The 27,608-nt window shown below is 38.9% G+C and overlaps 1 protein-coding gene across 6 annotated transcripts in view; it reads left to right on the top strand.

The window, feature by feature from the left end:
• The window catches only part of GABRA2 (gamma-aminobutyric acid type A receptor alpha2 subunit), a 130,208-nt gene continuing 113,474 nt past the window's right edge, over nucleotides 10,875-27,608 (top strand). The window contains exons 1-3 of one of the 6 annotated variants that reach the window (XM_005666628.3): nucleotides 10,875-11,928; nucleotides 12,909-12,984; nucleotides 15,503-15,618. In XM_005666628.3, the coding sequence (XP_005666685.1) occupies nucleotides 12,914-12,984; nucleotides 15,503-15,618 (187 nt within the window). In that variant the 5' untranslated portion in view covers nucleotides 10,875-11,928; nucleotides 12,909-12,913. Of the gene's footprint in view, nucleotides 11,929-11,974; nucleotides 12,376-12,447; nucleotides 12,985-15,502; nucleotides 15,619-27,608 lie in introns of those variants that run through there. The other 5 variants (XM_021101165.1, XM_013978643.2, XM_013978644.2 and 2 more) reach the window with 5 other exon arrangements.

Here is a 27,608-nt window from a genome sequence, read left to right as displayed (position 1 = left end):
CCTCTTGCTCATCAACCACCCACAGCCCACCCTCCTTCCCCACCATCAATAAGTGTCCCCTCTTCTCATTTCTCAAAAGCACAGAAGCAGTGACATGATGTTGATCTATTAGTTCTCCATAGACGATACAGGTAGCAACAATCCAAGTTACTGGACTACACATTTGTCTGTAGGGATATGAGGTACTAGTTTTGAAAGTGACATTGTACATCTAATCCTGTGTTTGTTCCACATTTGTTTACCCTTTTATGTGTTTCAATGACTGTCGCTGTCAAGCAGTGTACTAATTGCAGGGGATACAAGGTTAAGTGAAAATAAGTGTGGTTCCTGAACTCATGGAACATCCAGACGGGTTGGTTAATAGATTTTAACCAAATAATCACACGCAATGATGTAAAAACTGAGACGAAATCTCTAAAAGGAAGCACGTATAACAAAGGAAACTAACAGAGACAAGTGAGGCTATGTCAGAGAACTCATCCTATTTTTTTTACATGAAGGATGAATTGGTGCGAATCAAATGAGTGGAAGGGGTAAGAACTTTCCAGCAGAGAAAAAATATGTGCTGAAATGACCTACAGCAGGAGAAGAAATGGTAGTAGGGAGCCCAGCACATTCCAAGAACTGTAGAAGGCCGAGCCTGATGAACCAAAGGAAACAATGGTTCAAGGCCAGGCAGGAGTCAAGGCATCTAGGCCATTTAGGCATAATTTTGGCCATGAAAAGGATTTTGGTCTTGACCTTATGAGAACTAGGAAATGTGTGAAGGATTTTAAGCGAGGCAGTGACATGAACAGATCTGTATTTTGGACAGAACTCTCAGACCACTGCATGGGGACTAGGCTGATGAGGGTCAAAACAGCTAAGGGAGGAGAGATGAGCTACAGTGAACAACGTATATGAACTCCTTGACACAGCCTAACATTCTTCTCTGAGCATCACAGGAGCATTCTTACTAAGCATCAACAATAGGAGAAGCACAGCAAGGTATAAAAAGAGAGATAAATCATAGTCTCTGGTCCCTGAAGAGCTTATTAAAGACAAGTATATTTATCTTCTTGCAATTTGCATGTTAAATTGTCACAGTGGTTTGTACTTGAATAATGTTGATTGACTTGCTAAAAGCAGTTGGAACCTAGACACTTTTGCTCCAGTGAAATGTATAATGACACCAACAGAATTCATATGGAAATTGGTGAGTAGCTGGCCTTCTCTACCTTGTTGGAAATCTCTGGAAATAGCTTTAAAACCCTTTCTATTTAGGTCAGAGTCCATTTCTTTTGTGTTTCTTTGTGTAGTAGAAATGTGAAGACAGCTCCTAACATTAACTCCTCATTGGACCAGTCTTCTTATCCACTTCTCATTCACTTTTTAAAAAATGATTTTTATTTTTTCCATTATACTTGGTTTACAGTAGTCTGTCAATGTCTACTGTACAGCAAAGTGATGTAGTCATACATATACACATTCTTTTTCTCACATTATCCTCCATCATGTTCCATCACAAGTGACTAAATATAGTTCCCTGTGCTATATAGCAGGATCTCATTGCTTATCCACTCCAAATATGATAGTTTGCATCTATTAAGCCCAGACTCTCAGTCCATCCCACTCCCTCCCCCTCCTCCTTGGCAATCACAAGTCTGTTCTCCAAGTCCATTTGTTTCTTTTCTGTGGAAAGGTTCATTTGTGCCTTATATTAGATTCCAGATATAAGTGATATCCTATAGTATTTGTTTTTCTCTTTCTGACTTACTTCACTTAGTATGAGAGTCTCTAGTTCCATCCATGTTGCTGCAAATGGCATTATTTCGTTCTTTTTTATGGCTGAGTAGTATTCTATTATGTATATGTATGTATATGTATATATTTGTGTGTGTGTGTGTATATATATATATACACACACACACACCACATCTTCTTAATCCATTTGTCTGTCGCTGGACATTCTCATTCACTTTTAACATTTCACAGTTGCTCTCCTGGTCACTGTCCCAGTCAGCCTCTTTTTCTTATCCCTTTTCTTTTTATCATTTTTCCATCCTATTTCTGAGACCTGTTGTGTGCTTTGGTCATTTACACTCCTGCTGGAACCCAATGAACACCACACTCCTTCCTCCTCAGCTCCATGTCCAGTGTCTGGGCTGCTGCAGGGCAGGATGAAGCCGAGGTTCAGAGGAAGTGTTCTCGTCAAGAACCACTGCAGACTTTGTCTAAACCCCTCTGGGTGTTTAGGTGGAGAAAGAAAGCAAAGAATGGTTAAGAGATGGAAATAAAGCACAAGTGTTACCAAGAACCAAAGAAATCAATTGGTTCAGACTGAAGTAAACAACTATTCATATGCTGTGATTTCTCCCTGCCAGAAAATACTGTGTGTGCCACTCCATCATTCAATTCTGTATGTGTGTGTGTGTGTGTATACATACACACACACACACACAGATAACCAAACTTCCTTTTCTCTTCATCCCTAAGTGGTCAGGAGAGGCCAAGTTATTCTGTGGTTAAACAACAGCATCCCAAATTTTAGAGGCTTAACACAACACATACTTATTTTAGTTCACTCTGTGTGTTCATTGTAGGTCAGCTAGGAGCTCTGATTTTTGTTTCCCTCCCTCAAGGACCCACTGAGCGACCATTTGGAGCAGTGCTGGTTATAGTCAGATAACATAGGAGGCAGCATGGTGAGTGAACACAGCAGCCTCCATCTGGAAATGGCTCGTGTGTCTTTTTCTCAACTTTCATTGGTCAGAGCAAGTTCCACTGTCACCTCTGATTTCAAGGAGAGTAAGTAAATTCAATCTGTTCATATATCTAGGCTGGAAACTGGCACTATTTGCTGGACAGCACTAATATCTGTCGTAAGCCTCTTTTAAAATAGCTTTGGAATCATCTTGGTTAAAAGGCGCACACTTGGATCAGGGAGGGCCCTAGATCTGGTCAGGTATGAAAAATAAAACAAGATAATTGGTTAAAGAAGACAAAGACCCAGATGAACTCTCCTATAAAAGTGATTTAAATCACCTCTTGGGCGCACTCCTCATACAGGGGGACACCTGTACCCTCGCTGCTGCTTTGGATATGTATTTCAGCTTTACTTCTGCCTTAGATAAACAGACCAATTCTATGTATTTCTCTGCTCTCCCACATGTTGTACTGTGTTTCTAAAAATACATTTTATACCTATTTTTACAGTCCAAAAAAATAGCTCCCCTCAAAAAATATTCTTGAAGGTTAATTTGTTAACTCCTAACTCATAATTCAAAGAGGTCTCTGATCTTCCTCTTCCAGCTGAGTAGCATGAGAATATTAGATACCTGCAAGCCACGGGAATAGCAATTTGTAACCATATTTTCATCTAGGGTATGGCTGGCTGGGTGCTGGAAGCTTCGACTTTGATTACTGTCATTGGCTGCTGGATGTTACAGATATGGGTCTCTTTTTAACAGAAGATCCAACATGTGGTGATTTCTCTATTATGGAAAAACCAGTAGACTGTTCAGGAGAGAAAGTCACTTGACTTTTCTATTCAATTCCTATAATGGATCATGTAGTATACTTGAGTGAATTTAATAGCATGGGTTTTAGAGAGATGGACACACATACACACAGACAGGGAGCCCATATATCTTTGGAGCAGAGGCCCTCATAGTCCCACTGGGCTAAACAGACACTTGCTTGCCTGTATGTACTCTTATAAACACACCTTTTTCCGTATACTAAAGACAGTGTGTGCATAAAAGCAGACTTATGCTATATATAAATTTCAAGAAAGAGGGAGGAAAAGGGGACATTAGAGAACTAACAAAAGATGGAAATGCAGGCCAAGCTGGAATAAAAAGGAGGGCATGGTATACTAAAAGGAGGACAGGGAAAAAAAAAGAGCCAAAAAAGAGAGAGAATGAGGGATCCCATGTATTCATGAGAGAAAAAAAGGCAACATAAGAGAATGTGGGTGTTTGAGGAGGTAACGATGGGAACTTGCATGTTAGTGGGAAAGAGCGGTTGGAAACATAGGGGGAAAGATAAGAATCAAAAAATTTAATAAACTCAAGGGTGAGGTGGGCGAATACATCTCACCTACTAAAGGTTGACACAGTGAACTTCAAAGCTTTCAAATAAGTCAGTGATAACAGCAAAGGCCACAGAGTGTTGCCTAAGATCCAGGTGTTGTTCTGTGCCCCAGTATCTTCTAGCACTCTCACACAGTCCCCATGAATTTGGTTCTCCAATTACCCTCAGTCTACAGGTACGAAAACTTAAGTATAAGGAGGCTAAGGAATTTATCCGAGCTTGTGTAATGAGTAACGTTTGGAACCTGGACTTGAACCTAAGTGTTTGCACCAGAGTCTGAGCGCTTAACCGCTACTCCCTTGCATCTTATTTCCTCTGAAGAAAGTATTGTGTCTCTCACATATGAAGGCACGGGTGCTCATGTAGTCTCTCATTTAGTCATTATGTTGTTCCTTCACTGATTCATTATTTTTTTCACTTATTCCTCAAGAATTCCCTTGAGAGATTACATAAGCCTGGTTCTATGCTGGGCACCTGGAAAGTAAAGGTACAATGAGGCTCACAGGTGTGAGGCAAAGGCGTTAATAAATAAGCTCAATGTGCTCGTCTAGGCTTCATGTTAAACATCTGTGCTAAGTTGAGCAGGTGCACAAAAGGATGGTATGAACAATTACATCTGGACGTATAGGAAAAAGTTTATAGGGGTGAGGCTTGAAGTGCTCACCAGGCAGATGATATGAAAATGGCATTTTGGCTGAAGGGGGCAATGACAGCTAAAAGCACAGAGATATGACACTGTTGGGTGTTGAGACAAACATAAACATTTTCCTTTGTAAAGAGAGTAGAGAATGGGATGATGTTGAGAAACAAGCATTGGTTGTAGGTGTGTGTGTGTGTGTGTGTGTGTGTGTGTGTGTGTGTGCATGTATATGTGTGTAACAAGGTGTCAGTGTAAAGACCATAGTTGAGACTAGAGATATAAACAGGTCAGATATGATGCACAAGAGTGTAGACCCTTTTTTTTTTTAATCAACAAAGGATTTTAAATAATTGAAAGATACCATCAGATGGGTTTTGGAAGACTCTTTTGTTGGTCCCGTCGAAAACAAATTGAAGAAAACTGAGATTGGAGGGAGAGAAATCAGTTAGTTGGTTACTGCTTATTGATACTACAGTAGCCCAAGAGAGGACAGAGTAGAGGAGATGGTAGGATGGGTAGATGGTAGCAAGTGCAATAGAACAGATAACAGGGAGAGATAGGACAGCAGTGGTAAATGTGTGTGAGCTGGTTTCTGTGAGTGTGGGTGGGTGTAGGGGGTGTGTGGAGAAAAAAGAGTCCAGAATGTTCAGCATTTGGGTGAGAGGATGGTGATAAGATAGCAAACATCAGAAGAGAGACCTTTTGAGGACAGAAGGTGACCATCAGTGATGTACAGTGATCTGGGAAAGCTGGAGAGAGCTTTGAGAATCACCAATATATTATAGCTATGACTGCCCAAGGTCATGGCCTTTTAAACTCTGGAACCAAGGCTCCCAATTTGTATTCTGAAGTGCTTAACTCTGTAAAGAAATCAGCAATTATTTATTGGACATCTATGAGCAAGTTACTCTGGCAAATAAAAGAGGTCTCTAGAAAGGAGAAATGGTCTGCATATTATTATTTGAAATTATCTGATATCCATAATTAATTTGCCATGGTATTATTCACTTTTTCTTAGAAATGATTGGTTTTAATTTTCTCTTTCATGTCTCTCTGACCATGACATACTCCTAGCCTGAGTGTATTTTCACTTATTTCTTCGCAATATTTATACCCTCTCTTCCTTTCATGATAGAAGAGCTTTGATGCTAAAAATAATGATACTGGAATAATCCTTCAGTTGGGACCAATCATCCCACCTGAAATGTATGTAAATAAGCTCAAATTAGGTCCTGGACTTCCTCTAGCTTCTCACTTTGTTTTTGTTATTGCTTATTGTTTTCTCCTGCAGAATTTTGCCTGTTGAGTTGTCATTATTCAGAACATATCTATATAAAATAGCTATTCTTTCCATTTTGTATATAAACCTTTCCTGTCCTAGGGGCTTTTTAAGCGGCTTTATGTGTCATAGAAGGCACTTAAGCATGTTCTTAATAAGAATCCATGTATTAATTGTTATGTGGTAACAAACATATTTGTAAATTATTAAAGGAAACACTCCCCTGTTGTATTCTTTTTCTTATGCGGCATGTTACTACTTAGTAAAAGTAGAATTGTTTTAGAAACATGAAGTTTTTATAGTACATGTATAGGCTTTGATTGTTAATTTGTTTTCAATTAACAACATGTTACGCCATGCCCTTTTTTTTTTCTTTTTAAAATTACAGTTGATTTACAATGTTCTGTCAATACAATATGATGTAAAATCCCATGAGGGTAGGGACCATGACTTCATCATCATTATATCCTGAGTGGCATCTGATGGTGTCTTATACATAGCAGACACTCCATAAGACTTGTTAAATGAAAGAGTTTCCACTGTGGTGCAGCTAGTATCCATGAGGATGCAGGTTCAATCGCTGGCCTTGCACAATGGGTTAAGGGTCCACTCTTGCCACAAGCTGCGGTATAGGTTTGCAGATATGGCTCGGATCTGGCATTGCTGTGGCTGTGGCATAGGCCAGTAGCAGCAGTTCCAATTCAACTCCTGGCCTGGGAGCTTCCACATGCCACAGGTACGGCCCTAAAAAGAAAGAATAACAAAAAGACTTGTTAAATGAATACATGGCTGTTATTAAGAGACTTATACTACTCAGATGACACCAACACATCAACAGTTAAATATTTTGTCCAAATTTTGTTGTTGTTGTTGCTTGTTTGTTTTTTCATTTTAGGGCCATGCCTGAGGCATATGGAAGTTCATAGGCTAGGGAATCAGAGCTGCACCTGCCAGCCTACACCACAGCCATGGCAACTCTGGATCTGAGCCACACCTGCAACCTATGTCACAGCTTGCACAGATGCTGTATCCTTAACTCACTATCACTAGGGAGGCCAGGGATCGAACCACCATCCTCATGGAGACTATGTCAGGTCCTTACCCCGTTGAGCCAAAATGGGAACTTCATTGTCCAAAGTTTTAATGGTGAGACTATTAGACTCCACATAAGAATCTAGAATTGTGGCTGTCAAGGAATAACATGGAGATAACACAGTATAATAACTAAACATGATTCTGGAACCATATAGCTTGGGATCTACTGCTGGCTCTCCCACTGGAATACCTTGAGCTAGTGTAATCTTTCTGTGCCGCAAGTTTTGGTTCAGTGAAATGGGAATACGGTTTAATAATAAACCTCTTCCTTGTGAAGATTAATTAAATAAATAACATGCAAAGTATTTAGAATGGGATCTAGAATTTTACACTAATGAAGACATTATAGGTTTACATGTATGGTTTTCATTATTATGATTATTATTTAGGGAACATAGCTAGCAGGCAAAAGCTGCCAATCATGTAGCAGCTTATCCTTCAATGAAATACACAGGATGTTTTCCGATAAGGGAGGTTTTGGTTTGTATTACTGGAATGTTCTCTTTACTTTAGGAAGCAATTGAATAATATGAAAATAAATCCTATAGTTTATAATTTCACAAAGGAATAGCAAAAAATTTCCTTGTAAATTACTCTCTCTATATGTTTGATGTAAGTGGTTAGTTTTTAAAATCTTAGGAAGCACTAGAATATCTTGAATGCATGATATATTTGATTTGCAAGTTGGATAAGAATTTATAAAATTATTTTATAAACAGAGAGTTACTGTTTGAAGAAGGTAATGTTCATAGTTTATCGGAGCTAGTATATGTGATATATTTAGCTCTAATGAAATGTGACCTAGATACATTAATGTAACAGAGTAGTTTTGGAATTATTTGTTTATAAGGCTAGTTACTCCCACTTTACAGCTGTTTCTTTTTGCAAAATCTTGGGAGTCTAGTGGGCATATTAGAACTATCCATCTAAATTCAACTTACAGGGAAAAATGGAACTTGACCAAGCCCTGGTTTTGACTTGAGAATTACCAAGTAGCTATTCACTTCAGTTTTTTTATTTTTATTTTTTAAGGATAATGTGGTGAATCTGAATATGTGAGAATAGACTTACACTCGAAGCACACCTCGAAATTAGTAAAGCATTTTGGGGAAAAGTACAGAGTAGTATTTAATTTTGTGAGAACAGGATAATCTACCTTTTAAGTTCCTATTTTTTCACAAATATATATTCAAATTTGAATGAATGACTCAGGAAAGTATATAAAGTGTATATACATTTATTATATGAAATACATGCTGATATTTTAAAATCTGTAAATATGATGAGATGCTATTCTTGTTGAAGTAATCCTGGTACTTCAAAGCATGCAAAAATCACTAAGCCCAAATTATGTGGTAGTGAGACTAAAAGCATTTTGTGGAAATGTGTTACATAAATGCTATTCTCATTAAAATCCTTATGCCTATTAGTTCAGATGTCTATGGGTAAATATCTGTGTATCTGACTGCATGTAGGCATGCATGTAATCTATATGTATATCTTTTATATATACCTGTATATACATATTATCTTATAGAACCTAAAGATTCATGAGGTCCCCTATATATAGATTATAGAGTAGTAGTTCCCTGGAGCAGTAGTGCCAAGTCTCTATATAGCTGAGCCCTAAAAAGGAAGCTCTACAAAATATCTGCTAAAAAACATGAACAGTTTTGTGAATTTTAAATTTTAAATGAATTTTAAAACTGCACAATATTGTGAGCTATCAGGAAACAAAATCAGACAAAACCGTGATCTCCCGATTCTTCATTTTCTTTTTTTCTTGGTCCTCATGTGGAAATCGCCTTAGGGGTATGGTTTTTAGGGATGGGAAATACATAAGAAGTGACCCCCTCACACACCCACACCAAATCCAATTTGTGGGAAAGTAATTAAACATGTTCAAACAGAAGGTTTTGCACTGCCTTAGCCTGCGCAGGAATGGATTTACTGGCAACCAGTTAGTTGCCAGTTCTTCTGCAGGGACTGGTTGCCTTAGGACCTGCTCCAAAAGGAGTGGGTGGGAAGAGCTTAGTCATGACCTACACAGGCTGGCTCTCAAATCACAGGCAGTTCGCTCAACTCTATCACAGAGAGGAAAGAAGGCTATCAGGCTGGATTTGTCAGAGGTTGGTGGAAGCTGGACAATCCTAGAAGAGATTGGACTGGACTAGTAACACAGTGAAATATCAGTGCAGATACAGCAATAAAAGTAGAGGTCTGCTGTTTGCAGTCAGCTTTTCTGATTTCCATTTCCTCTAATATGCTTTGAAGTTTAAATCACAGCTATCCAGCTTCAATAAAATTGCAAAGCATTTTGTGGGGAAGAACTAAAACTCATAGTTTTATAATGAATTTTTTGAATCCAGCTTTTTCTGAGTCTCTCTCAAGTAAGTGAGTATCTAAATCTATAGACTGTCCTACCATAGTTTTTTAAAAAGCAGATAGTAAAAATCTGCCAAAACAGCTTGAACTTTGCGAAGTTTCACATGAATGGGTAATGTGGCCAAACGAAATCACAAATTTATTAAGGGTGCTAAGGAGAAAGGCTAATTTTTTTTTTAGAACTAATTCCAATAAATACACATTTTGAGATAAAGCAATTAAAGCTAAAATCCATAATTCATCATTAGAATCCAAGGAAAAGGCTACAGTGGTGTGAGAACAATCAATGAAGATATTCACAAAATTGTGACATTCATGAAAGAGAAATTTTGGAGCACAGCAATTAAGGTTGGGAAGAAACCATGGGCTGTTTAACTTTCATTATCAAAATATAAACAATTTAGTAGTAATATAAATAGCAAAGTGATAGAGATCTTAATGAAGATTGACTCATAGCAATGGAAAGGAGGAAAATACAGTAGGAAGTGAAGTGTTCACACCGAGTAGAAGGTGTTTAGATTCCCTAGTTGCAAGGTTTTAAATGGCATGCTTTTTATCTCTGTGAATTTCAATTAGACTCTGCAGTGGGCAAGTCAGGAAGGGAATATTAATGATTGAAGAGAAAGCTGGGGTGGTGTTCCATCCTTCACCAAAGCAGCTAAATAGAGCAAGTGTTTGTTTAGGTTGTAGCTTATTAAATGCTCATTCAGAAAGTGGTGATTAATAGGTTAAAAAGAACAGCTTGAAATATTTACAATGTACAGGTTTTACTCTCCTCACATAATCTTCAAAGCAAAGCTAAAATGTACTGTAGATTAGAAGAGACTGTTGTTATGAAAACTGCGCCTTCTAGGAAAAACATCTGGATTTGGGGTTCATAACTAACGAAAGTAATGTTTGATATATATTGACTGAATGTAAAAACTACAGAAACATATCAGCATACTTTTTTTTTTCCTTTCAAAATGTCTAATATTTATAACAACTTGTCGAAGAGACAAACACCTGTTTTGCCTTAGTAGGATATGCATAACGTTCCGGCATATGTGCAGTACAAAGAGGAAACTGTCTCTCTTTGTTGTTGTTCAAGTTGCACATTTGGATTTTATCGCCACAGATAAAAAATAGAAGAGAAATGAGACAGATTAAACGCAATGTTGAAGGTGTGCGGTGGAACTGAAATTACAACAGGTTTCTATGCCAGCAAAAACCCCTAAAAGGGGAAAATCTCAAAACTAGTTACGTTCCCCTTCTCCAGAAGGAACTTGCAGAGGTAGCAGAAACAAAGCAGGTCCCTTTTTGCTGGGGGTGGAGGTGGTGGGGTGCGGGTAATGGGGAGAAGATGTAAACTTTTTAGAGCTGTTGATTGAGTTTGGTCACCAGGTAGGGAGGACGCTTGTGAAAAGAGGTCGCTGAAAAGAACCGCTGAAAGTGAGCGGATTTCCCAGTGTGTTTAATCTGCAAATGCACCTTACTGACCGGCTCCAGGGAAGTCTCCAGCCCTCAGAGTTTTGAAGGGAAATTGGTTCAGATTGCAGGAGTGTGAAGGAATGAGCGGTGCATGTAGAGGGCTCAGGAAATCAAAGAAACTTCCTGCTGTCTGATTCCACGCAACATGCCTTGAACTTGGTCCTGCGAGGATACGCTGATGACCAACTACAAGCGTGATTAGTCCCCTCGCCCTCCAGCGGGAGCGGTCCCTCTCCGTGGCAGCGACGTCGCTCCAGAACCGGGGCACGTTGCGGGGCGGGCAGGCAGCATGGCGAGGCTGGGGGTTGGGGGTGGGGGGATCTAGGGCTGCACAGACTCACATGCGTTCCCGACTGCGCACCAGCACCCGCCCGCAGCCCCCCTCAAGAACCTTGGAGCCTTGGAGAAGCCCCAGCAAGCGGCCGCGGGGCATCGTCCCGGGCGGCGCGTGGGCTCTGTTCCTCCGGCGAGGCGTGGGTGCGGGAGCCGTGCTCCGAGCGCACCCGCGCGCTCGCGACTGCCCGGGACTGCGCTGCTGCGGGTGCCCAGCGGACAGCCGGCTGTTACTCGGGATCCGGGGCGGGGTAGGGGGGGGTCCCTGTGTCCCCAGGAACCTCTTTAGCCCTCCTCCCGGGCCTGGCTCCTCCTCCAGGCGTGAGGCTCGTGCCCGCCGCTGCTTGCGTGCACAGCGCCTCCGCTCGCTTCCCCCACCCCGCCTGCTTCTGCCAACGCTTCCCCCTCCTCCTCTTCCTTCTCCTCCGCCCATCACCGCCACTACGGACGCCTTTGCCTCCTTCTACTCCGCGCGCCGCCGCCGCCGCCGCCGCCGCCGCCGCTCCTCCCGCTCTCCTTCGGCTTCCACCAGCCTATCGCTCCCGCTCGCCGGGCTGCTGCAGTCAGTCCCTCTCTCCCCTTTCTCAAGTTTCCCGTCTCCTCAGGATCAGGGCAAAGGGAGGAAAACACCCAATTCTGCTTGCTATTTCAGGTAAGGTTGCACACGTTGTTCCTATTAGGGACCTTGCTTCCCCATTTACCTTTGCCTCCCATGAGCGGCTCATCTCTCCCCACCCCACCACCCCTCACTCTCCGATGCTCCCTGGAAATCCAGGAGGCTCAGGTCGCCCCCTCCTCCCCAGCACCTTTAAAAAACAATTGCCATACTGCTTATCAGAAGCCTATTTGCAACTACCCTAAGATTCGAGCCGCCCGCCCGGCGGCACGTTAGACTGGCTCTTTTACAGTCTTCAACTTTGCACACTGTGACCGCTACTGCCTGCCTGCCTCTGCTGGATCCCGGAGCCTCACGCTCCTGCTGGGATTGTGGTCCTTGGCTCCGGAACAGCTGTCAAACGCGTCGTTTCGCAGCAGTTAATCCGAACCAGGCTGCCTCCGAGACGTGGTCGTGGGCAACTGTGGATGGGCAGGGAGGGAGGTTATTTTATTTTTATTTCAGAGGGAATAAAACTAGTGGAGACTTGAGGACTGCAGTTCACTGTAATGAAAGAATAATAATCGAAAAAAGTGGGCTGGCTGCCCCTTGCTTTTCCCACTATGGTTGCGGGGGTGGTCTTGTCTGAGGGGATTGTGGCATGAAGTACCCATCTCTCCTCCCCTTTTTCCTTCTCCCCTCTAACCCATTCTTTCCTCCAGCTCCTATGCCAGTGCACAGTACCGTGTGTTATTGCGTGTGCACAAAATAGTGTTTGCTGACGATGGGGCTGGGGGAAGTTCCTGGCAGAGCAAAGTCTGATGATTTGATCATCTTTCTGTCAAGAGAAAAAAGAAGAAGAAAAGAAAGAAAAAACCCTCTTCCAATCATCACACTCTACACACGCTCCACTGGAATAATCTCTATAGCTTTAACTCCAATTCCCAGTTGAATTGACATTCTTTTGGGGTATTTGGAGGGTGGGATTGAATGTAATTTTAAGTGTATTTTGTTTTTCTTCCTTGACTTTAAAACAGTGGTGATGAAGAGGAAACTGAACATCTCCAACATGCAGTTGCTGCTTTTTGTTTTCTTGGTGTGGGACCCAGCCAGGTGAGACAATTATTTACCATACTGACATTTTAAAATCAGGGTAAAGGTGTGTTTCTTGAATGTCCTTAATACAGAGGTGGCTTTTGAGAAGCTGAAGTATTTTAAAAGATCATTTCTAATGAAAAGAGGTTGTACCAGTGAACAGAACTATGAAGGGTCAGAGACTATTAAAAGTTTGCTGCTTCGTGTTTTTAGGGATTAAATATGAAAGTGAATACAGACATTTTCTAAAAAAAAAAGAAGTCACAGGAGAGAAGAACATCCTTTGAGTGGCATGATTTTGCAGGGAATTGAAGTGGTTGTTATATAGGATTGTAATGACACCAGAATCATGAAAGAAGCCAATAGGTTTCCTTTAAGCCAAACAGAAAAGCACAGGCTAAAGTAATTTGAGTGTTAATTTGTTTTTTCTTTTTCTCTCTTTCTTTCCTTTTTTTCTTGAATGATCTTGGCTCTTTTAGTCAACATAGAAAACCCAAATGATGTGTGAGTCTTAAACCTCTAGGTGGAGGTAGTATACAACTTCACAATCACAAACAATAAAACAAAAGCTTGATTAATCAACTTTTCATATTATTTAGAGATCTTTTATTCCTAAAATGGTGCTATCATAAAAAGTGCTTATTTTGAAAATGTAGCAAATTCTCTTGTGCCTGTGAATACAATTCTATGAACATGAGATTTAATTTCTGTTGCTTTCAGCAACTTCATCTTAATTGTAGTCTTTTCTGATTTTTATCATCAGTGGACATCTTTTATTTTTTGCCTGAATTTAGGGTATGGTTTTCAAAATACCAGAGCACTTAAAATTTAAAACTCATAAGAATATCCATGTAACCATTCCCTTAAAAATTTAGTCCTTATGATTTTATGATACCTTTATTTCTCTTTTGAATTTTCATTTTTCTGTCTAATTGTCAAAGTATGAAAATACATTCTAAAATTTAGAAGAAACCTCTTTATAAAGCTTTATGTTAAATTTGAATATATCACCTCATTAACATCTTAATATTGACTTTAGAAAGAAAATGTCACATGAGATTAAAAAACACTCTCCAGTGAAAATCTCTAAATGGAACTTTATGACTATCTTGGTGATTGGATTTAAAATGAGCTTAAGGCAATATGGAAACTTTTGAGGCTTAAAGATATGAACTAGTTTGCTTACATAATTTAAAGATGTTTGTCTTTATGTCAGTATTTTGATATTTTCTCTCAAGAGAATATTTGAAGTTGGTTACCAATTTTTGATGAACCATGACTATTTTTAGCTCCTGGCTGAGTAATCATTTAAATGCAAATGAATTCCGTCAATGATATTTCACACAATACACCTTGATCTGATTGCAATTACATATAATCATTGATTTTGAAGGAGTGAACAAACCATGGTCAGTTAATAATCACTGAAAATCCTCAGTACTTAACCATATTTCCTTCTACTAGTTTTCTGTTCTATATTTGACCAGTAATGCTCATGCCAGTATTTTATTCTATTATATAAATGATTCTTTTTTGGGGCCAGTAATTTAAATCTCTGAATCATTCTGGGGGAAAAAAATGGCAGTGAAAAGGGACATTCTGTTTTATACATCCAGTTGCTTCTGCACCAAATTGCTGGATGTCACAAAATCAGGTCTCTGGCTTTCTGATGGAGAAATAATGGAGAGAATCACTGTTTCTAGCCCTCTCCCGGTGTTTTAAAACCATTTATTCCTCCTGCAAATTTCTCTCTCTCTCTCTCTCTCTCACACACACACACACACACAAAGTAGCTGGGCATTTTAATCTTTGAATGACCTCTGTCACTCTCCTCAAGACCAGCCAGGAGGGGTACTCCTCCAAGGCTCTCTGCAGCTGTGTGTGTGTGCTGCTAATCCTTTCAGAGCCCACCTCCACCTCCTGACTACAGTGGAGCCTGGAACACAGCCAGCAGAGTTTCCCTGATGTCTATATTGCACTTGGCCATTGGGTGGAGGTATACCCCAAGTAAGGAAATCATCTTGGTTTAAAAGAGAAAAAGACATAAAAAGAAAAGACGTTCGTGAGGAAGCTAGAAAAATTGCGTACCTCCAAGGGAGGAATTTAATTTCCAATTAATATTTAAATCACTGAGGAATTATTTCAGGAGCCCCTTTGGTTTCTGTACCTTTGTAGATGTGGAATAACATTATTAATAGTAACTGCAGGTGATAATCTACAATCATAGGATAGTCTAGGGAATAGATGTTAGAAAAAAGTGAATAGTCCACACAGAATGCTAAGTGGTAGAAATATGAAATAATTTTGACATCAGACTTTCTGATAATTTAGTAGTTATTAACCGTTTCCAACAGCATGTTTACCTTTCCCATAGACACATGGGTATTTATAAACATGAAAAAAAAAAAAAAAGAAGGAAAATGGGTGGCACTGATAGCTTAGGGAGGCTTATAATTCAAATCAGAGAAGAAGAGCATGTTGGCACTTGCAAAATACACATATGTATATATATCAGCTTGTAAAATTATCTGTTTAGGTTGGCGCTGGCTAACATCCAAGAAGATGAGGCTAAAAATAACATTACCATCTTTACAAGAATTCTAGACAGACTTCTGGATGGTTACGATAATCGGCTTAGACCAGGACTGGGAGGTAAAAATAGTTTTCCTTTTCTTAAACTCTGACAAAATAATGCCTTTAAGAGATAAGGGTAATATTTATATTTTAATACATTTTATATGTGAATGCACTGCCACATATTAAAAAACATAGATAATAGAAAATAAGGTATATGAAATAAACATCATCTCTGATTCCTTTTATACATGCATAATGTATTTAACATACCTTTTATAGAATACCTGAAGTCATATAGAGCCCACACGTTGTGCATGAATAGATTTCAAATTAGTTTAGTTACAATGGCTAAATTTTTCAAACTTAGAGTATGTGAAAGCGTGACATCATTGGGCAGATATGCTTCTGTAGTATCTTTGGTTTCCTTCATTGAATTTTACAGATGCCTGTTTTCACATGGGTACGGATACATAGAAAAGAGGAACATAAAAAAAATAAAGGAATATCTGTGTTGTCTTTTAGCAAATACAGTTATTAGGATTCTCTGATGATATTTCTTTACACATACATGCGACGTTTATAAAATACAGCACCCATTTGGCATTCTTGAAACAATCAAAGACATTTTGCATATACTTTAGCTGTAGGCCTAAGTTTATTGGGTTGTGGCACAGTTTGATTTCAAATTTAGACGTTCATTTTCAACTTAGGAAAACAAATTTATTTTTATCCATAAAGGTAAATTAAATTAGACTTGATTAAAATGTTAAATTTTAATTATCCTTCAGCATAGTTGGGTGATACTAAGGAGATTAGGTCAAAGTAGGGTAGGCGTGTAATTCCTAAAAGGACTCTGAGTCATAATATTGTTACTCATCAATTCTAACATCATATATATATGTGTGTGTGTGTGTGTGTGTGTGTGTATGCATACACTCATTTACCAAATGTATATTTTACTTATTAGGATGTGCAGTTTAATAATTAATTTAAAATTAAGACAAATTAGGAGTTCCCATCGTGGCGCAGTGGTTAACGGATCCGACTAGGAACCATGAGGTTGCGGGTTCGATCCCTGGCCTTGCTCAGTGGGTTAAGGATCCGGCGTTGCCTTGAGCTGTGGTGTGGGTTGCAGACGCGGCTCAGATCCCGCGTTGCTGTGGCTCTGGCGTAGGTTAGTGGCTACAGCTCCGATTTGACCCCTAGCCTGGGAACCTCCATATGCCGTGGGAGCGGCCCAAGAAATAGCAAAAAGACAAAAAAAAAAATAAATAAATAAAAATAAAATTAAGACAAATTAGTTGAACCCTTGATATTAACCAAAGGCTTATATTAGTTAGCCTGATTATTACCAGGTTGGCAACTTTGCAGTATTAAGTTGCTTGAAAAGATGTGTATTGACTGAATGCCTGGAAATTTATGTAAATACTGTCTTTGAAAAATATGGGTGGTTAACTCTAGGAGCTGGAAAAGGTTGGAAAAGACCCAACTTGGTTTTAAATAATATGCTATTAAAGTGCTATTCATTTTTGACTTAAATCCTGAGTGGATACGCTCATATTTTAAGAGAGAAGTGCTGGGGAAAAATAATGTTCCGGATCAAAGAATGACACATTGTATCTCTCACTCAGTCCAGGAACATAAAGGAGAAGAAGAGTTCCTTAGTAATTAACATGTCTAATGACTACAAATATAAGGAATTACTGTCCTTGTTAGCATATAGAGCAAGGAACTAATGTTAAACTCATACAATAGGAATATGCCTAACTTGAGGCTGTCATAATTCATGATGGCTTGAGGGGTAGGTTGTACTAAGGCAGATATTTTTCCCAAGGCATGGATTTTATTATTTTTAAATAAATCATGTGCTGTCCAAAAAAAAAAAAAACCCTTAAAATATTTGAGCTAGATATTGGATTTTGCCTCTGAGTTTTTAGGAGAAATATTTACATTGTGGGCATGTAGTTGGGAAAGTAAAACTACCTGTTGTAGGACATAGGTATTGCCATTTATGTCTTCACAGTTCTCTTTTAATATCTCTTCCATTCTTTTTACTTGCATTGTCAGGATTCAGATTCAGATGGTTGTACTCATTCTGTAGGTTATTACAATAGACAAAGTGGCTCTTCTTGCCTGGTATCTTCCTTCCCCAGTCCGTCTCTGATATTGGACATATGCTAATATCTCACAGTCAGATTGGTCTTCTTTTAGTCAGTGCTTTTCATATGTCATTCTCTTTTCTTGATCAGATAACTTCAGTGACTTACCATTGCCTCCATAGATGGCCATGTTGGGAGGGGGTAGTGGAGGGAATATAAGCCTTGCATCGATATAGTTCTAGATTAGAATTTCTGCTCCACTGATGCATCCCAAACAGTGCCTTGGCCAGGTAATCTCTATAAAATGGCCATGATATATTTACTTTCTACCTTGTAGAGTTGTTGAGAAGATTGTATAAACCAAAGTGTACACAAAGCAAGTGCCACATACTAGTAGTTAAACACAGTCAATTCCTTCCCTCCTCCCATAGTTTTCTACTGTGACAATCAAGGTCTTTACAGTTTACTTCCCTGGCTTCATTTTTTACTTCGCCATCCATCCATCCATCCATCCATCCATCCATCCATCCATCCATCCATCCTGTACTTCAAAGGTGTCCATTCATTTTCTCTTGGTAATGGATTCACATCTGCTCCCCTGGCTCTTGATCATATTTTTCCTCTCTGTTGGTCTAACCCTACAGCTCCTGTGAAGATTACCTCAACTTGGGTCCTTTTTAGTAACAATCTTTCTTAACTGAAATGAAGCACCCATATTCAATTTTCTCCTTGTTGCATTTCGTTAGCTGTTGTTGGCCCTATATCTCATTTGGTACTTATTATATGCTCTCCTGGATTATTTATTACCTTTTTATGTGTCTCTTGTTACCTTAACAAGATTGTAAACTTATTGAAGCAAGATATTGTATCATAAATCCTCTGTACTTACGGTAACCAAATACTGATTTGCATATGGTGGCCATAAAATAAATATTGATTGCTTGATTAACTTTTCTATCACCAGTTAATCATCTGTAAAATGGGGCCACTCACATTTGGCTGACCTTTTAAATGGGAATGTTGAGGCGATATGTCAAACATTATGCTTTAGGAAGGTAGGGTGGCTTAGTGAAGAGAACCTAACTTTAGATTGTAGAGATTTAGGTAAAAATCCCAGCTCAATACTGAGCGGTCCTTTGACCTTTCCATACTTTGTCTCTCTGGGGCCACATTTGTTAGCTATAAAATGGGATTACTATTACTGTTCTTAGGGGTTTGGATGAACATAAGGTAAAATGATATATGCAAAGGATTTAACACAGTGACTGGCATAGAGGGGTAGTTAATACATAACAATAACTAGAAGACTCTGAGGATATTTGGAAATATACTGCTGTAAGTTTCAGTTATTATTATGGTGCTTTTGTGTCCAAAATTCTTTGCCTGAATGTTCATATGTCATTTCCAATAGAAAGTTCAGGGGAATTATTTGTATCATTATGTTCCAGAAATTAATTATAAGGAAAAATGATTCAGCTTTAATATATCAAACGGAGCATCTCTATTGATGGATAATCTGGATAATTAATCTCAATAATTATTATTATTTTTTCCTTTGTAATTTTAGTGTACATGAGTACATAGGAAAGAGCAATCAGTTTTGGATCAAGAGTAGAAAAATTGTTCTTTTCATCTGGCTCTACAATTTACTAGATTTTTATCCCAGACACATTACTTAGCCATTCTGAACCTTGGTATTTTCTTAAGAAAAATTGGAATAATAGTATTTTATTCTGAGGGGAAGAGGGTAAAATGAGATTCATATATATGACAAAGATTATATAATACATTGAGTGATAATATTTTAAGGCACTTTAAGGTATTTAGTAAGTAACTATGAAAAAAAAAAGCAGGGGGGGGGGCGGATTCCCATTGTGGCTCAGCAGGTTATGAACCTGATATGGCTTTGATCCCTGGCTTTGCTCAGTGGGTTAAGGAATGTGGTGTTGCCATGAGTTGTGGGGTAAATCGCAAATGTGGCTCAGATTCCGTGTCGCTGTGGCATAGGCCAGCAGCTACAGCTCCAATTTGACTCCTAGCTTGGGAACTTCCATATGCCTCAGGTGTGGCCCAAAAAAACAAAACAAACCAAAACAAAAAGTAACTATGGGTTCTCTCTCTCTCTTTTTTTCTTCTGGTTTTATTAAGGTATAGTTGCCATACAGAACTGTATACATTTAAGGTGTACAGAGCTATGCATCCTCCTTAAACTCTGGGTATAATCCCATTACTGAACTGCTCAAGATCCTGCAGTATTCTCTACTTCAGTCAGGATAAAAAACAGATTTCTTCCAGTGGCCTCTGAGGCTCTGCATGATCTGTCTTCCTAATCTTTCCTTGGCCTTACCTCACACAACTCTTCTTTCTGAGACCCCTGTCAGTCACACTGGCTTCCTTCCTGTTCTGTGAACATACCAGGATGCTCCTTGGAGCTTCTTCCCCGAGTGTCCCCTTCCCTGGCATCCCTTGATCGCACCTTCGCAGTGATGTCTGCCCTGACCAATCTAATAAATACTATGACATGTGCATCCCCTAGCAATTCTGATTCTTCTTACCTAGTTTCATTTTATCCTTATAAATAAAGGATATTTTGTATACTTTTGAAATATACAGTCTAATTTTTTTATCATTGTGTCAACTGCTTATTTTTTTTGTTTGTTTTTTGCTAGAATGTAGGTTAATAGAGATCAGGAATTTTGGCCTGTGTTTCGTTGCTTGGCTCCCTAGCGTCTAGAACAGTGCCTGGCACATAGTAAGCATGGGATTAACTATTTCTTGAATGGATTTTAATTTTATTTATTTATTTTATTTTATTTAGTATGCTACCACGAAAAGAATCAACTATACATCTTGCCTTATCCTTGAGATCATTGGGACAATTATCATTTAATTAACATACTGGCCTTTCACTATTAGCATCAGTCTAGTTTAAGCTGATTTTTGGTGTATTGAAATAATTAAAAAAATAATAAATCCCCTTTATTTTATTTACTTATTTATTTTGGCCACCCCTTGATATGTGGAGTTCCTGGGCCAGGGATCAGATCCTAGCCGCAGTTGCAACTTAAGCCACAGCTGCAGAATGCCAGGGCTGGGGATCCAACCGGCATCCCAGTGGTTCCAAGACGCCACCAATCCCTTTGTGCCATAGCAGGAACTCCTGGAAATAATTATTATATGGGTTATTCAAACTCCTGACTTATGTTAACTATAATTCTACCTTGAACTAACTGTGTGATTTTGGGTGATTCATTTATCCCATCTCTGCCTTAATTTACTCATCTGTGTAATTAGAGGAGAGATTCTACTTATTCTATTTATTGTGTAAGGATATGGTGTGGTTCATGTTAATTAAAAATTTTAAGAAAGCATAATGTTGCATACAATTGATAGGTGTTAGTATTGTTAGGAATAGCAGAGGGGAGTTTTTCAAGGCGTACATCATCTTAGAAGGTAGGATCCTTGAAAACATGCCAAGAAAATATTGGTAGGCCTTGTGTGCATTTGGTTTGGCATACTTCCTTGTAAGTCTGAAAACCTGAGATGAGTCTGCTTTCTTATCTACCAAGTCTGTTCATTCAAATGAGCTAGAACTAATAACGAAATCAAGTTTTCCTTTTGTCTTCATTTTAGTCATTGGAGCTAATAACTTGGGTACCACTTATGGATTTTTCACATTCTGTAAGAGGCTTTCAAATTGTTAACGGAATAAAAGGAGCAACAATTGTTTTTTGGACCAGTTTTATGGGGTCATTGAAAAAGCGAATGTGTAGACGACAGGCTATGTATATTTATGACAGCTAACATCCACAGTGCTCAACAGTGACAACTATTAGAAGTGACAAGGCTTGGTATCTAAATTATAGATTCAGTCTGGAAAATCCAGATTGAGCACCATGCTTAACTGCATTTTGAAAAGCTGTTTCAAGGACCTTGTCTAGATAGAATATTTTCCCCCAGTGCTTTTGTTTTGTACTCTGAAAACTTGAAGACACTTCTTGCTTAAAGCCATGAAAACCGTGATGTCGGGTTTTAGACTTAGGGACTGAAGGTCAGTTCTCAACTTCACTTTTCGATATTTATCTTCAGGCTGAAGAGAGATGGATGATAATAGATTTCTAGGAATATTACTGCTCTCAAATTTGTAAAAATAAAATATAGGCTATTCAGTGGGCAAAAATTAACTAAAGGAATCTGGTCTCTCCCAGAACCTAAGAGGGAGTCTGACCTCAGAATTAGTATCATATTATTTTATAAAGTAAAGGTTCAGATCAGTGGCTATGAATACTAACCTCTATGAATTTGCATTCTGTTGCCCCCCCCCCCCATATTAACTACGGAACTTTTAGCATGTTATTCAACCTCTCCTTGCTTTGGTTTCTTTATTTGTGAAATGAGGGGAGTAAAAGTATGTGATGTTGGTTTGTTAAGGATTTAATTTCAAAATTTTTTTCAGCGTCTAAATCCTTTGGAGTGTCTGGCAAGCAGAGAAGGCACTCAATACTTGTAGATATTATTGCTATTATTGTTGGTTCTACTGCTATTTCTACTGTGAATGCAATAGAGGCCTTGTCTCAATGGAGGCAGGTAAAATACAGGTATTGGGCTTCTACTTAAAAGCTGTGATGCTTGGCATTCTCCTCATTTAGCAGCTGTGATTGGGGCTGATGCTTCTGAAGAGGCACAAGGCAGCGGATAACCTAGTTTCCCCACGCCCTTCTGACTCAGCCTTCTGAGGCCCCCCAGGGTGCCTGGAGTGGGGTAAAACCTTCATATTTGAAGCCTGAGGCATAAGAAGATGTCAGAGCCTTTCTCATTTCTGCCACCAGATCTTCACCCACTTGAATTGGCCTAAAGGTCACAGGAAACACTAGGTTTGATTATTTCATGAGTGAGAAAATGAAAATAAGTTGAGATGACTTCATGTATGTGTGTAAGTACCTTTCGGTAAATGTATAAGTGATCGATATCAAGTTCTTTTTCATTTCCTCTTTCCTTAAAATTCTTTTGTGGGAGGCATGAAACAGAACGAGAACGTTGCTAGTTGCTTGAAGTGGGAGGCTGTTTGGGAGGCTGGAAATTCTGGATGTGACTTTCAAAATCAGTTCCTTCAATTTTGTCTGGGGCCTGTCCGAGTAGTCTCTTTCTAGCCTGGAAATAGTATGGGCTTTCTCACAGTACATGCTAGCTTAAACTAGAAAGATGGTAATATTACATGGATACTTTTAGATTCTTTTTTTTTTTTTTTTTTTGTCTTTTTAGGGTCGCAGCCATGGCATATGGAAGTTCTCAAGCTGGGGGCTGAATTGGAGCTGCAGCTGCTGGCCTACGCCACAGCCACAGCAAAGCGGGATCTGAGCCACGTCTGCGACCTACATACACCACAGCTCACGGCAGTGCTGGATCCTTAACCCACTGAGCGAGGCCAGGGATTGAACCCATGTCCTCATGAATACTAGTCGGGTTCATTACAGCTGAACCACGGTGGGAACTGTGATTCTTTTTAATATTTCTAAACAGATTAAGAATCAGCTTAGTGTTTCCATGCACCCTTATTCTAAAGCTGTGTATTATTTTCCCACTCCCTATCAGGGAATGATACTAAGACAGGCTTCTTCAGAAATGGTTAGAGTGAGGTTTTGTAAGAACTCTTTCTCAGTTTGCTCTTTTAATTACGTATGTAGCTTGTGATTATTTTATAGGAAAGGCACAGTGAGTGCATTCAGAGCAGAAGGGGATACATTAGATTAGATGGTGGCACTTTCTTCCCAAAGAACAGCTCATGCAATATTCAAGGGGACATCACTGAAGTACCTGACCCAGAGGATAGGACCCTTTTTAGTTTTTTTGGCCACACTCGTGGCATGCAAAAGTTCCTGGGCCAGGAACTGAACCCCCACCATAGCAGTGGCCTGAGCCCCAGTAGTGACAAAGCTGGATCCTTAATGCTAGCCCATCAAGGAACTTCCGACCCGTGTTTTAGTGAACTGACATTAAGGCTTTGCTGTCACCTTAAAATAATTTCGATTAATAGCATTGCTTCTCTCAACCATTGCTGCTAGAAAGGCATTGCCCTCAGTCATAATTTTGAGCGATTATTATTTTTGTTCTTTCAAGCACAAGCCTGCCTCACTCCCTGTGTTGTTTTCTCGCTAGCTTTTAAGCTCAGGTGCAATCAATGCTTTTCATTTTTTTCACCCTTTAATACACAGTAGTAAATTGGACCAGAAGCGTGACCGATCCATTTGTTTTTGTGTTATTTTTTTGATTGCTACAGCTCAATCGTGTTGTAGAAATCTATACTGATAGTGGAGATGGCCAGGTGGACAGCTTGTGTATCCAGCAATTCATTACTCTTCAATGTATGAACATGAAAAGAGTCAAATGGCATTATTCTAGTAGTCTGTTCCCTAACACATGTATATTGAAGGCTTATAATATGTGAGACACTGTAGGATCTAAAGCCGTACAAGGTGTGGTGTGGGCCTCCAGGGAAGAAGCCCCTAGGCGGGCAGACAAGGCAGGTACAGTGTGGTTCTCAAAATGAAACAGTACATGTTCCATTATAAGACCATGCTATTCGAGTTGAGCGAGGTAAAGAATCACTTTTACTTGCATCATACCACTGGAAATAGCCAGAGGTCTGTCTCTATAAGCAGAGTGCATTTATTCATTTGTTTCTTGCCAGGAGTCAAGGATTTGCTGGGTCTTGCTATAAATGCTGGAAATACTATGATGAGCAGGACCAAGTCTTTGAAGAAATTCATATTATACTATATTTTGGTTCTTTCTGTCTTTCAGGTGTCTTAACAGTGGCCTCTTCTTTCTCTTCTAAATTAAGAATATTGTGTAATTAGTCTATGTTTTTCTTTATTGAACTGTAAATCTTTTCTCATAAAGAGTGATTTCTGATGTTCTTACTGCAGACTGAGTAATATCTGTGATATTGCTGTGATATCTACAGAAGAGTGTAACCTCCGGAGAGTATGTCTTTCGTGTCTGTAGCTGTGGTGTTGAGAGCATTTTTGGCAAGAGTGGCTTTCTTAAAGGTAGTGTGGTAAGAGTTAATTCCAGTCAAAACCTCTGGATAACTCCTCAGTTCTCTTTCTAAGGAAAACTTATTTTCTGCCTCATCTTAATCCGTTTTGAGCTGCAGATGATTTAAATAATAACTAGACCTGCCCTGTGAAATAAAAAATAAATGACATGAGTTGTAATATTATAAGTATTTAATATATTTCCTTTGAGGTTTTAATGTTCCTGACCCAACACAGAATTCCAAAAACTTGTTTTTAACTTGAACTCATTCCTCAAGGCACAGATCTTATAATTTAGAAGTATAGTATCACAAAAAATAAAATTCATGTTAAAATCTCAAGAGATTTCATATAGAAGCTCATCAAATTTGGGATATCAATTTATAAGATACATATAGATCCCTTCAAATTCTCCATTGGGTTTTTGCATTTTAAGTAACTTACCTTAGGTAGTAGTTTTGATGTCTTCATGTATTTTTATTATATCTTTTTAACAAATTAAAAAACTAGCAGGTAGAAAAGTATGAGTCCATCTTCATCTTAATGTGAATTAAGTGATGTCCATTTTTATTTTTATTTTTTTTTACATTTTCTGTTTATTTAAATATTTAAAACATGCCCCTTAAAAACAAAAAAAATAGTTTGGCACAAAATTAAAAAATATAGTACTTTATTATAAGAGCATTCTTATAAATACTTTGCTAACATTCAGGATGGAAGTTCCTTTTTAGGAGAATAAATGCAAAATGTAGCACAAAGATTATTCCAGTAGCATGTATGGCATTATTCTTTCTGTATAAAAGTATTTCATTATTCTTAGAGGATAGTTTAGTTAGAATATTACTAAATTGATTTAAACATAATGAAAGAAAAGGTAAGGTTTTTCTTCTTCTGATACAGTATCCATTCTGTGTTAAAAAGAAGATACTGCCGTTTTCAGCTATTTTGTAGAGATGCTTAGTAAAGTCTAATAAATTTTATGACTATTTTAGGAATATGATATAATGAATGGTACAATTGGATTTTGTCTGTTGAGTAGAGGAATAAAGCTATGTCACAAGGTTAAGGAAGGTTGAAGAAAGGATAAAAATTATAAATGTCTCTTTAGAACATTTCCAAACCCATAGTCTAGATTTTTTTGTAGTAGGACGTAAGTATTCAGAGGGCATTTGACTTCCACTAAGAACGTGAAAGGGCCAGGCGCTTTTCGGATGGTGTGTGTGTATTAAAAACTTTTCAGGACTGAAGTGAACTCAGGCTTAAATTGGAGGAATGGTTTTGAATGAGGAAGTCAAACATCATGGAATGTTTGGAAAAAGATTGAGAGAGAAGCTTCTGGTTTCCTCCTGCTTACTCCTGAGGAGTAAATACATTTTGAAGCAAAAATGCTGAGTTACTACTCAAATATTTGAGTTGGAGGGGCCACATTTTTTCAATCGTATGAGTTTTTTAGAAGCCTTTATGAGAGAATTAAGCAAATCAGCCATAGTCAGAGAATGAGGATAAATGGAACAAATTCATTTTTGTTGCCGCAGTTGCATAGAGAAAGTCTCCGGTTTCTCAAGAACGGAACTTGGGGGCTAAAATGCCAGCCAGGTTTACAAGGAAGATTAAAACTTTGTGGATACCAAGAGAGGAAGTCGTAATTAAAAGAAAATGGAATTGTAAGGCTGGTGGTCAGGTTGGGTAAAGGGGAATGTGGAAGGGTAGATTTAATTAGTTATCTAGGGCATGTGAGAGGATAAGCATCGAAGCAAAAAATGTGAGCCTGATGATTGTGCTTCATAGAACAGCAGAAGAATCATCCAGCAGCTCTGAGAGGAAGAGAAACTCTAGATTCTTAAGAGAGTAAATGTGGTGGGTATTAGGTGGAGAAAAAGTTAGAATGGAAGGGGGTGAATGCAGAGCCATTGTGAAGGCAGCTCTCATTAAAGCATTACTAGGAGAACAAAGTCCCCTGATACCCCAGAGCTAAAACTGACTATCCTTTTATCATTTTGAGTAGCTTTTGCCTTTAGTAATGATTATGGAATTACAGGATCAAAGAGAACTAAAAAGAAAACTATACACAGAGCCTTATTATCAATAGTGCTTATGTTACAGTATGTTGCCATTTAAAATAGAATAAATATCAAAAATGCACTTGTTATTCTTAAAACATGTACAGCCACCTAATAGGGTCTGAATTCTTAAAGGAGAACACTAGGCGGATGAAGTAGTGAGGAGAATATTGCTGGAGCAAAAGAATCCCTTTTGACTTTCACTCTTTCAAGCCTCCCAGATAACCAGAGGAACTCTTGGAGGTGTTTTGGGCTGCCACCAAGCGTGGTCTGACTCACAGCATTAGCAGGGAGGGTCACTGAGGGTTCACGTTACTATCTGTGAAATAAGGGGTGATGAGAAGTCCCCGGAGGGCCCGATGCTGACTCAGGCTGGAGGTATTTATATTTAGATGCAGTTCTGCTAGTTTCACTGATGTTGCCTGCCTTTGTCACTCTCCTTTAGCTGCTGCCACACCTAATCTAGTCTTTGTCATTTTTTGGTGACAGCTTCTAATACAGGCATGTCACTCTCGGACCTCTGACTGCTACCAGTTGTGGGCACAGCTGCAGTTTCTGCCATTGTTGATGCTGCTTCAGAACATCTGGGAGGTTAAGCAAAATCTATCAGTAGATAAGGAAAGTGCTCAGGTGCATGTTTAAGTGAGTGGATATGAAAATTAGTGGGGTGGAAAGTGACTCTTCATCAAATCCCTTCCCTTTAGGGAACTGTTTTGTGGTTTGTCATTTCTGTAATTTTCCCCACCCACTCAGAGAGGGTGGTGTGACATATTACATACTTCCATCCGAAGACATTAGCAGAGGGCATCATAATCCCAAGTGGCTTTTTATAGTGCACGTTTAATGCCGATTGGAACAAAGGAAACCTT

The sequence above is a fragment of the Sus scrofa genome, chromosome 8 (genome assembly GCF_000003025.6).
Source record: "Sus scrofa isolate TJ Tabasco breed Duroc chromosome 8, Sscrofa11.1, whole genome shotgun sequence".
NCBI classification, from domain to species: Eukaryota; Metazoa; Chordata; class Mammalia; order Artiodactyla; family Suidae; genus Sus; species Sus scrofa.
Note: the sequence above shows the minus strand (reverse complement) of the source record. Positions and strands in the feature narration are given on the sequence as shown.